The 14,420-nt window shown below is 43.5% G+C and overlaps 2 protein-coding genes across 7 annotated transcripts in view; one reads left to right on the top strand and one right to left on the bottom strand.

The window, feature by feature from the left end:
- The window catches only part of LOC119388195 (putative sodium-dependent multivitamin transporter), a 59,280-nt gene that overhangs the window by 44,432 nt on the left and 428 nt on the right, over positions 1 to 14,420 (bottom strand). For 4 of the 6 annotated variants that reach the window (XR_007415518.1, XM_049413858.1, XM_037655852.2 and 1 more), the window contains exon 1: positions 393 to 663. The exons of 1 other annotated variant lie outside the window; for it this stretch is intronic. The gene's annotated coding sequence lies outside the window, so the exon portion shown is untranslated. Of the gene's footprint in view, positions 1 to 392; positions 664 to 1,038; positions 1,133 to 14,420 lie in introns of those variants that run through there. One more of the 6 variants, XM_049413860.1, reaches the window with a different exon arrangement.
- Positions 1,537 to 14,048, top strand: LOC119388197 (hypoxanthine-guanine phosphoribosyltransferase). The gene is made up of 8 exons (XM_037655855.1): positions 1,537 to 1,683; positions 2,466 to 2,572; positions 5,828 to 6,011; positions 7,984 to 8,049; positions 9,712 to 9,812; positions 10,021 to 10,067; positions 11,181 to 11,257; positions 13,546 to 14,048. The coding sequence occupies exons 1-8, from the start codon at positions 1,660 to 1,662 to the stop codon at positions 13,600 to 13,602; spliced, it is 663 nt and encodes a 220-aa protein (XP_037511783.1). The 5' UTR covers positions 1,537 to 1,659; the 3' UTR covers positions 13,603 to 14,048.

The raw sequence follows: 14,420 nt of genomic DNA, 5'->3' as shown, positions 1-14,420 counted from the left end.
TGCTCCTACGGCTGCTGAAGGGAGGAGTACAGGTACCGCGTGCATCGGCACCTTATCACGGTATCCGAAACGATCATGTAGTGCGAGACCTTGATCTACAAACCTACTCGGGTATCCCCGCCGATTCTATCGACAGCTTGAGGGGACCACGGGTGTCGATGTCTGCAGCGGGAACACTCGGGCAACAAGAGCTCTAAAGTAAAAAAAAAAAAAGTGCCGGAGACCAATACGAAAGTGCAGAAAAGACGGCCGGCACGCAGCTCGCGCCGCTCGTCTAAAGAAAAACCACGAGGCGCCCGAAGTTGCGACATAGCGGGGAGGCGCGGACAAGAAGAAAAAGTGAATACAAAGTAGCAAAACGCTTCCGCATTGCTCAGAAAGCGAGACATCACCTGCGGTTCGGACGATCTTTGACAGCAAGGTTCCTCAGCCTCGAAGCTTGCCGGTGGCGGGATGGCAATGAAACGCGGCGGGTGGTCGTAGAAGTGAGCGGGTATTATCACGTGGCTCGGTCAAGTTCATCACGCGGCTCCTCGCGAAGCTCGGGTTCAGCGTGCAACGGGGGCCTGTCGAATCGCCTCCGCTCACCTCGCGTCGCCGCGAGGACGACGACAATCGGAAAGTAAAAATAACTGCCCGAGGAGTGGCGGCTGTCGCCACAGCGCACAAGCCGCAGCGAAGGTGGTGCCACCACTCGCAAGCGTCGTTTCCGTCGTCTGCTACGACGCTTCTTTCGTGCACCGCTCGAAATAAAATCGCAGCGCTTTGAGGGAGAGAAGCAGCGTAGGCGCATACCTTGAATCGCAATAATGCCTGTAGCAGGAAGCCAAATGCGAGAACTGTTTCAAACATCGACAGTCAGAAAGGCCGCTGGCAGCTGGCGAAAGGTACCGAAGAGCGCACCACGCGCGCTCGATCGTTCGCGCGTTTGCGGCGCACTACGCTTCGCACAACTTTCATTTCCTTCGGCACTCTCTTCTTTCCTTCTTTCAACTGAGCAGCGGCTTTCCTGTAGCAATTAGCAGTAGGCATACTTACGTGGCACGATGCGCGTGATGAGGAAAATGCGCTGCCCTCTGCAGCAGACGAAAAGGAAATGCCCCCATAAACAACTGCAACCACGCGTGCCGGAAGCGCCTGTGACGCCCATTAATGGCACATCCCGACCTCCGATATGATCGCAAGAGCGAAAAATAAGCGCACGAGAGACTAAAGTGCGACGTTAAATTAAAATTCTACTCAACCGATCGGTTGCTAAGGGACGTTACTCATTAGAAATAAGTAAATATACAAAAACGGCTGCAGTGAAACAAGAACGCTGATTTGTCGCGGCAGGGCATGCGGCAGGGTCGCCAGTGCAAAGAAAGAAAGAACAATGTACAAAAAGTGCTCGGAGACGCTGTTTAGTAGTCTTTTTCGGCGCGCAATGAATGAACATTTGCGCAGTGAGAGAAAGTAAAAAAAAAAGAAAGGACTTTTTCATTTTGCCTATCGACGCGCCACATAAAATGCAGCGGACAACGCACGCGTTTTACGAAAACACGTTTGCACTTCTGTTGCTTCTGTGTTCGCACGGCCGGCCACAGCAGCTGATCGACGGGCGCGCAGTCGTTTCCAGCTGTAACAAAATAGCGGAAAGAATTTGTCCACGAAGCAGCTATGGACGGCAAGAACTGCGTGGTCGTAAGTGTTCGCTTCTGCAATTTCTCCGCTCATACTCTGTCGCCGCACTAAATGGCTGGTAGTGAATTCGCGACGTCCTCCGCTCAGCGGGATGCCATGCCGTCGGTCAATGAATGGGACGTCTCTACTCGAGAACAAGCGGATGGGCCTTGTTCGCTGAGTTTAGTACAGTGGCCTCAGTAAAAAGGATGCCGCGTCACAATGACGGCAAAAGCGGCCGACCCGGCGGCATATGTTTCGCCCTGTAGCGCGGTGTTCGGTTACGAGTGTACCGGCGTCGGAAGAGACACCGCGCACGTGGTTTCGACGGCGGCACGCAGTGTGTTCGCTGACGCATGGCTGACGCGCACCGGCCTGTCCGCTCGCCACGCTTCAAATCTCGGCTCTCCTGTAACAAATCAGTCGTGGCTGAAATGCGCCGTGCTTAGAAAAAAGCCCCTGTCACGACGACACGGAGGTTAAACAAAGCTGCAGAGTGGAGATGACGGACTCAAGGTTGCGCGAGAGGGTTACTGCACTGTCGGTCGTCATCGCTAATCTGTTTTGTTTGTTAGTTTTTGTAATTTTTGATTAGCGTGACAAAGCCCGCTGACCTCGCCTTTATTTTTAAATGTTCCCGATGCCGATTAAGCACACGCATGATGCGGCATAAAATGCGGTACAGCCAACCACAAATGTTTTTAATAAAAGCTCGAGAGTTGGAAAAAAAATAGCATCGCCGCCAAATAGTATAAAAACAAGTGTTGAGCACATTATGCGCATTGGTTTTGTTACGTTTACAGATACCAGACAACTTTCCCGGCTACAGCACCGAACTTTTTTGTATTCCGAAGCATTACCAAGATGATGTCGAGTGTGTCTTCCTCCCGTGTGGACTTGTTCAAGACAGGTGAATTTGTACCTTCAGTCTTGCATTCCACTCTTGCGGAAAGCAACGGTGTTGAGCCATAAAAGTACAGTCGTGCCCTTAGCACTGCTTCTTGTGTATATTAATTATGCTCAGCACCATTTTCGCGATTCCTATAGTTACAAGTGCATACAAAAGTTTCTTGTGTAAACTTTGCCAATCTTGCCACAGTGCATTTCCAAGTTCTGCCATATAATGTCTTGGCCAGCCGATTTTTCAAACGACTAGTGGTTAGTAACACTTGATACAGCTGGCATAGCCAATTATTCTACATTAGCCATTATAGACCAAAGCAATTTCTAAGAAACTTGATCCCAGGTGTACCGCACAAGAAAAGAAACTATTGCCGTGCTATTGCCTGAAATGGTAGTGTTATAGTTGTACAGTTATAGTAGCTAAAGTGGTTGCTTTAGCTACTATAACTGTACCTACTATAACTGTACATTGGGCCCTTTTAATTGTTTGACCGTTCAACCATGTCTCATCGTCGCCATGTACGCCATTGCTGTGTGCAATGCACGAAGATTCTCCTTTCACGTCCGGCACAAGCAATTGCCCCCTGACATTCTCACCCTCTTCGGTGGGTTCCAGCCTTCACAAGGACACGGCGTCAGAATCCTCAAGGTCCTAAGTTCTGAGTGGCACCGACAGGCTCGCTTTTACAAGGAGTGCCTGTTTCTTTCGCTGCATGGTACTGTGAGCCCGAACGGAAGCAGGAAGTGGCGAGAACACCGTGACCTTGCTGATGCGACCGCTGAATTTCGCTGGAGATTAATGCTGACAGAACTTCGAGCTTCGTTGCAAAAGAAGTCTTCACCAGGCAAGAACTCCGTTCATACTTTGGGTCAGGTGTGCCTTCCAGACAACATTCGTCGTGTGCTCGACAGGGGACCCAAGTATGCCGTTGAGCCTAAAAAGACAAGGGCGGAACTTCTAGGCCTCGTCAGGACTATTTCAAGGAAGGCACCGGATGACTACTCTGAGAGGTGTGTTTCGGAGGGTTTGGACGTTCTGAGCAACTACAAGGCAGCCGTTGACAAGGTTCCTGTTAAGCAAGTCACGTCATTCCTTAAGGATAATTCATTTTCTCTACTAGCATCAGATAAGGAAGGTGGTTTTCTTGTTCTTCCGAATGACCTATACAAAATCAAAGCGAGTGAGGCAGTTTCGTCAGTGTTCAAGTTGAAAGATAATGTTTCTCTTTCTAAGGTTAAGACAGACGCAAAAAATCTTTGCAAAAAGCTAAACCTAGATAGTTTGGCGAAAACGATTGATGCTGGGAAAAAAGCTCAGTTTAGTATTATTTTCAATGCCAAGACGCACAAGGTCGGATGTCCTTTCCGAGTAATAGTATCTGAGGCCGACACGTGGCAAAAATCGGTAGCACAATTCCTTCAGAGCAAATTAAAAGTGTTAGCAATAGATGATCCTTTCCTTGCCAAGAGTTCACATGACGTAATTGCATTTTTGAAGATAATCACTTCGCTGGCTACCAAGCATGCTCGGTAGATATTAAGGATCTGTATTACTCGTTGCCGCATAATAAGCTTCTTGTTTGCATCCGCGATTGCATTGAAAGTTTTGGTGTCATCGCCTATCAGAACATGACGAGCATTTCTGTGGATGGCTTTATGGAACTGCTTGATTTCTACCTTAGATCGACTTTTGCAACTTGGGACAACCACATATATTTGCAACGAAATGGTGTTTGCATTGGCTCCTGTTTGGCACCCATTTTGAGTGATTTATTTTTGGCCAGCCTTGACCGCACGGTCCAAGAACGCATAACAGAGTTAAAGGTTGCAAAAGTTTTTCGTTACGTTGACGATTTTCTTGTTTTGTTTGAAGCTGATAGCTCTGCCGTGGGTACGTCAATGAATAATATTTTAGATGTTTTTCGTGAGTGCATGTCTCCTCTTGTTTTAACTCATGAAGTTCCAGACGGTGGAACGATTCGATTCCTAGATTTGAGCATTACCATTGATCGTGACCATGTTTGTTGGGCGTATGCTCCACGGGGTAGTAAGCCTTTGCTGCCGTTTGAGTCGGCCCACTCTAAAGTTGTGAAAAGGGCAATAGTGAAGGCCTGCTTCGCGCACGCTTTGCGGAAGTCATGCTACCACAAGATCCAGGCCAGTTTTAACTCACAGGTTGAACGCCTCACCAATGCTGGATTCCCGTATCACGTTATGACCGCAGTAGCTGAGTGTCTGCTCAAGGAACAAAAAATGAGCCCAGAGATGCTTGCTAAGACACGTGAAAATAGGCCAGAAAAAAGGAAGTATATAGTCATTCCATACATCCACGGCGTGGCCCATAACCTGAAGAGGATAGCCGGTAGGTGTGAGGTAGATGTTGTTTTTTCTGCCCCTGAGAAGCTGGCTAGCCTGTGCAGGGCTGTCAACCCTGGAGCTAGAGAAACCCGCACATGCACGACTAAGCATCGGAACAAGTTTGTTCCCTGCGTTCAAGGCGTGGTGTATTCCCTGCCATTGTCCTGTGGTAATCGGTACATAGGCCAAACTGGCCGGTGTCTTAATGAGCGTCTCAAAGAACACGCTTACAGCGTTTCCTCGACAGTGTCTGGCCACCTGGGCATTCATTGCCGCGATTGTGGGTGCGTTCCTGAGTTTCATCTATGTGCGGTTGTGAAGAGTCATAGGGACCAGCTTACACGTGAAATACTGGAGGCCTTGGAAATAGCTAAGCTGGGTGACGCATGCGTGAGCAGACCTTCAGTTGCCTTGTCAGAAAAGGAGGTTGTTTATCTGTCAGAGTGACTGCATGCGCAATGAGCTTGCTTTTGGTGATATTTCTGTTAGTTTTTGTATCTTCGATTTGTCATGTTTTGTTTCTTCTTTTTCGTTTTCACTGCGCAGGTATATATTGCGTGGTTTGACGAATAAAACTTTGTTGTAAGTCAGCGCTGTTGTCTGTGTCCTTCTCTGCCTGGTCCTTCGTCTTTCGCGCTGTTTCCCTCCAATAACAGTTATAGTATTTTCAGCAAATATTGGTGCTTGTCAAAGGAATGAAGCTGTTTGTACAGCCGTGACTTTACGTCTAAATATATAAACTGTGACACTTGCGAGGTATGAGATGTCAATTGTTTGTGTTTGTCAAAGCTTGATATTCTTGCACCACTTCTAAAAACAGTTTATCAGCAGCAAAACATAAAAAGAAGAAAAAGTCCTATCTGATTAAGATTTTCCTCATACGTACAATATGTGGTCTATGCAGGATAGAACGAATGGCCCAAGACATTGTTTTGCACTACCACGACAAACCATTCCGGGCACTGTGTGTCCTCAAAGGAGGCTATCGCTTCTTTGCCGACATGCTCGACAGAGTGCGCCACTACTACCACTTCAACCAGTACTCGACACCGTTCTCCACAGACTTCATCAGAGTCAGAAGTTATGTGGTAAGTTCCATGCTCCCCGTACATCACGACCAGAAAAAAAAATTGCAGCGAAAACAATCCAACAGCATCTTCATGGCTCTCTGCACTGTCAGCGTGGATAGCCGTGAAGTCATAGCAAAAAGCCCTCGTGGCATCTCACAGTGATTGTCACATTCAATGCATACAGTAGTCATTTAAGTACTTATCTACTCCCACATTCAATTGAACCTCAACTTGACGACACTTCATCAGTGCTGTGAAAACATGCCCAGCATCTGCGACACACTGGCTTACACGAAGGAAGTTCTCAAACCATCAATGAAAAATGTGCCAGACATCTGTAGGCACATAATTGCTTGCAGGACATTTCTGAAGGTTCTGAAAAGAGAAAACTAGCATCCACCCAATTGTTGCACAAAGCTACAAGAAAATCGCTACGGATTTTTTTAGAAAGGAAAGCTTCCCAGTTGACGAAACACTAGTCCTGGTCTGGGGATCGAACTTGGGACCAACACTTATCTGGGGCGGTCGCTCTACCAATTGAGCTAACCAGGAGGCTAGCGAATGGCAGCATAAGGGTGAATTAATCCTCTCAAAGCATATGGACACTGAATATGGCAAATCAGTCCTGTGGAATCCCACAAGGTCACTATGCCATCTGCTAGCCTCCTTGTTAGCCCAATTGGTAGCAGGGGCGGTGACAGGATTTTTTTACTGGGGGGGCACCCACGACAAGTGGGTTCCTTCAGGGGGGCAGGGAGGCTGGGAACATATGCATTGCATTTTGACTATGCTTGCTCTTGGGGGGGGGGGGGGCTCCAGCCCCCCCAAACCCCCCACTGGCACCGCCCCTGGTTGGTAGAGCAACAGCCCCAGATAGGCGTTGGTCCTAGTTTAGATCCCCAGACCAGGGTGAATTTTTCGTCAACTAGGAAGCTTTACTATCCGAAAAATCTGTATTGATTTCCTTGTAGCTTTGTGCTACACATGGGTAGATTCATGTCGAAGCGAAGCGAGAGGAAAAACAGGACACAGTAAAGAACACACGAGACAGGCGCTGTCCCGTAGCGCCTGTCCCGTGTGTTCTTCACTGTGTCCTGTTTTTCCTCATGCTTCGATTCGACATGAATCTATACCAATTCAGCCAGTACTCTACGTTACTTCAGTTCACATGGGTAGATGCCCGTTGTGCTTTTCACAAGCCTTCCTCCACGTTTTGGGATTCACCATTCTTTAAGGTGTTCTGTTCCACTTGCTGATGAGCATAGTTGTTTCAATATCAAGCTTGAGTGCTAGGGACCCAGAGTTTAAATTCCACCACGGGAACATTTTTATTTATGTCTACATGCTGTACATTTGTGCTGTGTCACTTGTGTGTGGTGTGACGTCACTGACATTTAGGTAGCCCATCAGTCGGTTGCTTGGTCCAAATGTCTGAAAGATAGCTAAAGAAATGCTTTATGCATTCAAAAAAGAAAGTAATGACTTCTCTAGAATCGTGTCATTTTTGCATTCCCATGGACGCCTGGACTATCCTTTACTCAGGGAAGGGGCTGTAGAGAGGCGAGAGATCTCACAGTCCTCTTTCAATATGAGAGGAAAGCTATGCAAGCACCAGGTTGAGAGACATCTGTCTACTGCTACTATGGAATTTATGGTAGTTCTGTTATAATAATGGTGAGCTTGCATTTGAAAAACATTGTAAATTTAGAGTTCTTTTTTTTTTTTCTTGGCAGTAAAGACTCCAAGGACCAATACAAGTGATGAGTCAGTTCATTGTGGTGCTGAGCCAAACAGCAAAAACATGCGTCGATGGGCATCTAAAGAAATGCATGAGTTAGCAGCATAGCAAGTTAAAAAGAATCAAGACCTTAAGTGTGCATTGTTCTTTTTTCACTTTTATTTTAGTGAACTGTACATGTGTCGTGTGTCTACATCATTTGACAATGTTATAAAGCTGGCCATGTCTTTTTCCTTTCTTTTGAACATTTAGAATGACAAGTCAACTGGTGAAGTAACTGTCATGGGACTGGACAGCATGGAAGCACTCAAGGGACAGGTAATTGATTTTTCATGATTACCAGAAATTTTATTTTAAATCTGTGCATTCCTTCAATGTGTAATAACGCCATGACAGTGTAGCTGTGCATCATGCCTCAAGGCATATAAATGTAAAACTATCATCTGTGACACTTGCTTGACTAAAGATTGCATGCAATTTTGTTGCTTGTTGGGGAGAGCTGCTATTACCTTTATTAACTTTATTTACCTACAAGATGAATTTAATTACAGACATGTTGCATAGACACTGCATACACAGCCTCATAAAATGATTCCATATTAGAAAGCGGTAAACATCACTCTTTCGTGAACGTGTGTCGTCAAGGTTGGTCACTCGGTGCAGAATGACAAAGAAAGAAATGGAACGATAGGAGTTGCAGAACATGTTGCATAATTAAGTCATACTACAAACATCAACAAAGCCGTTATAGTACATTGTTTTGTGCAGCTGCTGTTAGAAATATTATATGGGCAAGACAGGAGCAATGTCATGAACACCGATTACATATACCATCGGGACACTTGGTTGCTTTTATCACACGATTGCCTGTTTTGCTTGACCGCACTACAATGGAACTATAGCGTGTTGTGTATATACAGGAAGTTTCAAGAAATATGTTCGAAAATACTCAAAATAAGAAAACTGCAACATTTGCTCATCGCTTTCACAATCTTTTTTTTGTGGCAGCAGACACCTTAAGATGACGTCAATTATGACAGTAATTATAGAAATTAAATTGAGTTTTTAATTAGAGGAGACAGGCGGTTGGGTCACACTAGAGGATTGGAGTCCTTTCTGTGAAGAACCCGTTGCTGTTTCGAGATTTCTAAAATGTGGCCGCCAATAACTTGTTCAGTGATGAAATCCAAGCAGTTTCACTGGCCAAACCAAAGCGCTGAAGAGCACAACTTGCATAATCTTCTCAGACTTCCAGAGCATTGTTATAGCATCAACCATCGATCTACTTCATGTCGTGGGTGTGCGGGCTGCGCTTGCCATGATAGCACGCATTGCACACGTATATTAACAAATGCATAAGGATAACTCCACTGCAATCATTGTAAAAGCAATGTTATTCTGGGCATTTGATGAAGTACGGCAGTTGCGCTCTTTGGTTTCGGTTTTGCTGGTGAAATTGGTTGGAATTCATCATTCCACAAAAGTTGCCAGTGCCCGCTTTTTGGAACCCTCAAAATGGCAATATGCTCTTTGCAGGGACTGACTGTCTCCTCTAACTAAAAAGTCAATTTAATTTCTATAATTGCTGCCATAATTAATGTCTCGCATCATCCTAAGGCATCTGCAGTCATGAAAAAAAAAGCTAATGCTGAATGTAGCAAGCAAATATTGCAGTTCGCTTATCTTTGGAGTTTCAGACATTTCTTGAAACAGGCAGCACACTACTATAATAAAATCTCAAGCACGTGTGTCTAAAGCGTTAAACACACTATGTGCACATGGCTTGGCTACATATGGCATGGCTTGGCTGCTTCATCGTGTCACTGCCGATATGTATATGTCGGACAGTAACTTATAATGAAAGGTGCACGTGTGCTAGTGTGGTCAATTTGGTATGCTGTTAGCATCTAAAAAATAAAAGGTATGCTTGTTCCTCTAGCAATTGCCTGTTATTGTACATACATATTCAACCATGCACAGAATATCCTGATTGTTGAAGACATCATCGAAACTGGGAAAACAATGGCTGCTCTTGTGGATTACCTTAAGGCTTTTGAACCTAAAGAAGTCAAGGTCTCCAGGTGAGTGTCTTGGAAGTATATTTGCGATCATAACTTAGCACGTGTACCCCCTACCAATTTTGTCGCATTATCTTTCACCGTAGTGGGGGGGGGGGCTTGCTTGGGATATTACGGTACTCGTACAACCTTGTCAGTAATAAAGAAACATCAAGCTTCAAACATTTGTTGTGCATAATTCTGGTGAACATGTCTTCTCCATTTTCTACAGCTTGTTTGTCAAGAGGAGCCCAAGGAGTTCTGGCTACAAGCCAGATTGTAAGTTACACTTGACATACTCAAACTATTTTTAGCAACGTAACACTGTTTCATTCTTCTTGCATTTATAACTATTAAAGCAGTTTTTCTGCTCTTTTGCACCATAATAAATGTGTGAAAATAGATAAAAAAACTGTGATAGCAGGGTGCCCCAGCTATCATTTACAAGGTTTTAAGAGCAAAAATAATTTTTTGCAAATATGACCAAGCACACGTTCAGAGTGCATTTGAAATTTCCAGTAATCGTAATATCCAACAATGAATTATTTAGTCCATTAGGTTAGTATTAATAATTAAAACAAAGCTATGATCTATTAATAACACCATTTTATCCTTCTTTTCACAAACTTACTGAAATTACCTAATGGTTCGCTGCTAGTGCCAATGTTAACATTGTTTCCGTATGGCTTAGTTTACACTTTATTTTATCACGCTTGTGTAGAAACTGTATTGTTTGATTGTTGAGGCAAATTTTCTTTGATTGCATTCCTTGATAACCATGTTGGTAAAATCACCAGAGAGGGCCAATCGCAGTATCATTAAATAAGCATACATTGCATAGTAATTACCTATTTCTTAATTGTTGTAAAGGCATCAGTTCTCGAGTTGAGCATCCTAAGAGGTGTCTCCAGCAAAGTACACCTCGCATGTTTATTTTTTGCAGCTAAGTGCTTGTGAATAAACATACCATTCAAATACGCACCTTTGTGTACAGAATAGCAGTGCCACCAAGCAACATCATTAGGAAAGCAAGGTGTTCGTTTTGGTTTCACTGCTCGGGGCAGTGCCTTTGGCAAGCGTACACTCTGTTATTTATCACTGCCATGCAATATAATAGGTGGACAGCTTGATTGTGTGCCTGGGCATGCAGATGCCTGGTACGCATTGTGAAAAAACGTGTCACATGATGCAACATGAACAAGTATAATGAGATGGAGAAGAGCAATCTTTGTCACAGTTGTCGTCAGCTCTTTGTGCTCAAATTAGTATAAATTTAAATTTACCGTGCTACATAGTTCTACTAGCTACTTGCTGTGCCGAAAGGTTTGGAAGATTTGCAACCTTCTTGCAGTGCTCGACATTTGCTTATAATGTGCAATTTTCCCGCTGCAGACTGTGGCTTCGAATTACCTGACAAGTTCGTTGTTGGCTATGCACTGGATTACAATGACCATTTTCGTGATCTAAGTGTAAGTGCCAACTTTTTCATTTCTTAAAGAAAGAAATGTTAGTGATACTTGTATGAAGCCTATGGCTATATATTTTATGACAATGTCAACTCGGCAATTAAACAAAATACTTTATTTTTAAACTGCTACTGTTATCACCTCTAAAGCAGGCATTATCCATCATTATTCATCACTCTAATATGTAACAATAATTTGGAAATAGGAACACTTAGCTCCAACAAATGCCATTTAAATCCTTCCTCCACAGTCCCAGGCTTGTAGCTTGAGCTATTTATATATTTACCAACTTCAGTACTTGTAAAAATCTTGGGGCCTCTGACATAAGTCATCTCAAACTGCTATTAAATTAAGTTTCTTTTTTCACATGAAACAAACTTAGTTGCTTAAAGGCAAAATTTAAAAACAATCACTTTTTTTTCCTTTGCAATTTGGGAAGTGTATCCCTTTGTGCATATTGTCCATACTAGTGCTTTTCTTAGTCTTTTTTGTGGCAGTTTTTTCGAAAGCAAGTAGTGAGTGAACACGCACCCCAGGACAAGCACCTCATATGCACTTCGTGCTCACGGTCCATTTTTCTGAGATATATAAGAAATTGTCCGGTAACTTTTGCAGACCTGGTTTTTCACCTAAGGCAATCCAAAGATGCTGTGTGCCTTTTTATTCATATTTGTTCTTTGCAGCACGTCTATTCAAACACTTTTAGCTCCTAGCTTCATTACACCTTGTGTTTCTTGATAAGTTTAGATGCTGAGGGTAAAGAAAGTCTTCAGCAAGCGCAAATTTCACAGCAACCAATACAGTTCTCTTGTAAATCCAAATAAATGCCGGCGACGTATTGAGGTGCCGAACGCTGAACCAGCAAGCTCTTCATTGTTGAACCTCTTAGCCTTTTCAGCGTCCTTCGAGAAGAATAGCATGCAGGTTGGCAACTGGTATGCTCTAATGGACATGAATATTTGTGATGCTATTGGACAGAATTGCGCGTGCCAACTGTGCGGTGGGAGTGTTTAGCTAATTGAAATTGCGTGACAGAGTTTTTGCTGTCTTTGTTTAGGCTTCAGAATCTTACGGATCGCGACATTGGGTGCTTTTCTTTCATTAAATGATGGCAGTATCGCGCGTGGCAAAATTTTGAAATCATTAGGATTGAAGCTTGGCCAAAACACAGTTAATTTTCTGAAAGAAGTTCACCACAATCGGCAGTACATTGCAGATAGAGCTGCTCAACAGCTCACAAAAGAAGCAAGGCAACAGGCTCGAAAGTGAAAAAATGACTATGGCAATGATTACCAAGCTCGTAGCTACTAAATAAATAGTTGAACGGTGTTTGTGGAAAAAGATATTTGCTTTTCAGCTATTTTCTTACTTTAGACTCTATGAACTCAAAACCATGTTTTTAGTACCTAGGTGCCATTATTTCCTATGTATTCCAAGATAACCAGTCGATTATTTTTCCTTGTATACTGCATAAGTGCATACAACTACTCTACCAGAATTGAAATTATGCACTTCACAGTCCTTGCGTTACAAATTTTGAAAGATGCAAATTAACTTAACGTTTGGGTCCTAGTGGTAAAAAATTCACCAAAATATTAATATTAATCTAATTCAGTTAAAAGGGCACAAAATTTGGAAGAAAATTATTTATGTATTATGTGGATATCCCTTTTAGTTACTGAGAAAATGGTTCTTTAACATGGTGAAAAATGCATGGGACATATTAGGTTTCTCCATTCCAAGTCTCTTTGAATACAAAAATTGCAAGTTTTCCTCGAACAATAGCTTGCCTAGCAATTGCTAGCATTTATTGCTAGTAATTACCTAGCAATAAAAGTTCGACATTATGCCTGTCAGACATTGCTCTGTTAACATCTAGCTGGTCGTCGCAAATTTGCAACGTGGCCAGTTCTGGGTTTTTGTACAAGTCAGCATGAGACTTGGCAACCAATGCTTTGCATCGAAGGAAGCTAAACACTTCTGAGAACTAGCTCAGCTGCATCCATTTATATGCACAAATTGCACGCCTCTACATTAGCAAATGTTTTGCAGTGTGCCATAAGATGCAAAAGATTTATTCAAACAATGTACACCGAGAAAATGTGCTGACATAAAGCGTGTTTCTTTTTACACACTGTGCATATTTCACCCTGAATTTATAAAAAGTGGCTACCTACAGGAGCTTTGACTGTAGCAAACACTAAATGGCATCAAAGTAAAAGGCATCGTAAAATCTGTCAGCTACTACGTGAGCGTTGTTCTTACACCCTTTCTTCTTTGTTTTGTTCCAGCATGTGTGCATCATAAGCAGCCAAGGCAGAAAGAAGTATGCCGAGGCACGGTCCTAACACCCGTGGTTGTCATCGGCCCACTATCCGTTGATCAGAAGTACGTTATTGTCTGCAGTAGTCTCTTATTGAGACGCAGTATTGACTGAGTGTTTATAGTTCAGTTTCATGGAAGACAAACTATTTAGTGTACTGGTGTGCTCTTAGGGCTGCACCTAGCTTACTCATGTGCTTCGTTTGCTTTCACCCGCGTGCTCGCGCCATTTAACAGCATGCATTCCATGAGATGTGCATTCTGTTGTGATGTGAGGTGCAGTGTCTTACACCTTCGGAAGAAAATTGCACTTCTTCAGAAAGCCGGTGATATTGTGCAACTGCCAATGCAGTGCTCATGTGGCTATTGCTACCGATTACTGTCGATTGTTTTGCGGCGGAAACCACCAAAAATGTATGTACCTCGCATACCGGGTATTATTTTCGTAAAATAAATACGTTTTTGCAAGAACGCTTGTGTGGTGCAATATTTGTGGACCGAAACAGGTGAAAATGTCTTCAGCGCTGGAACGAGTGTGGATAAGCAACGTGTAATAAATGCAGACAGCGTCAGAAAAAAAAAAAAAAAAGCATCGGGGAAGGGTTGTTGCCAGGATTTTATCGTGTGTGTGTAGGAGGGTAGGGAGGTCTACAGTCCATATGTCTGAGCGTATGTATACAACTGATATACATGCATACACGAATGCAAAAAAAAAAAAAAATCTGGGATGGCATTTACGCAAAAATGTTTATTCGCGCGAATGCAATGCGGAATAATGGGTTTATTTGTAATATGGCACCCCCCCCCCTTTTTTTTGTTTTTTTCGTTCCTTTAGTTCTTTTCA

Source organism: Rhipicephalus sanguineus, chromosome 3, assembly GCF_013339695.2.
Source record: "Rhipicephalus sanguineus isolate Rsan-2018 chromosome 3, BIME_Rsan_1.4, whole genome shotgun sequence".
NCBI lineage: Eukaryota > Metazoa > Arthropoda > Arachnida > Ixodida > Ixodidae > Rhipicephalus > Rhipicephalus sanguineus.
Note: the sequence above shows the minus strand (reverse complement) of the source record. Positions and strands in the feature narration are given on the sequence as shown.

What these genes read in the sequence shown, in the direction of transcription:
- LOC119388197 (XM_037655855.1), top strand. Translation starts at nt 1,660, where the DNA reads ATGGACGGCAAGAACTGCGTGGTC. An exon ending in TCAGAGTCAGAAGTTATGTG is followed by an intron (nt 6,012 to 7,983) that starts GTAAGTTCCATG and finishes TTGAACATTTAG; the next exon opens with AATGACAAGTCAACTGGTGA. An exon ending in TTCTGGCTACAAGCCAGATT is followed by an intron (nt 10,068 to 11,180) that starts GTAAGTTACACT and finishes TTCCCGCTGCAG; the next exon opens with ACTGTGGCTTCGAATTACCT.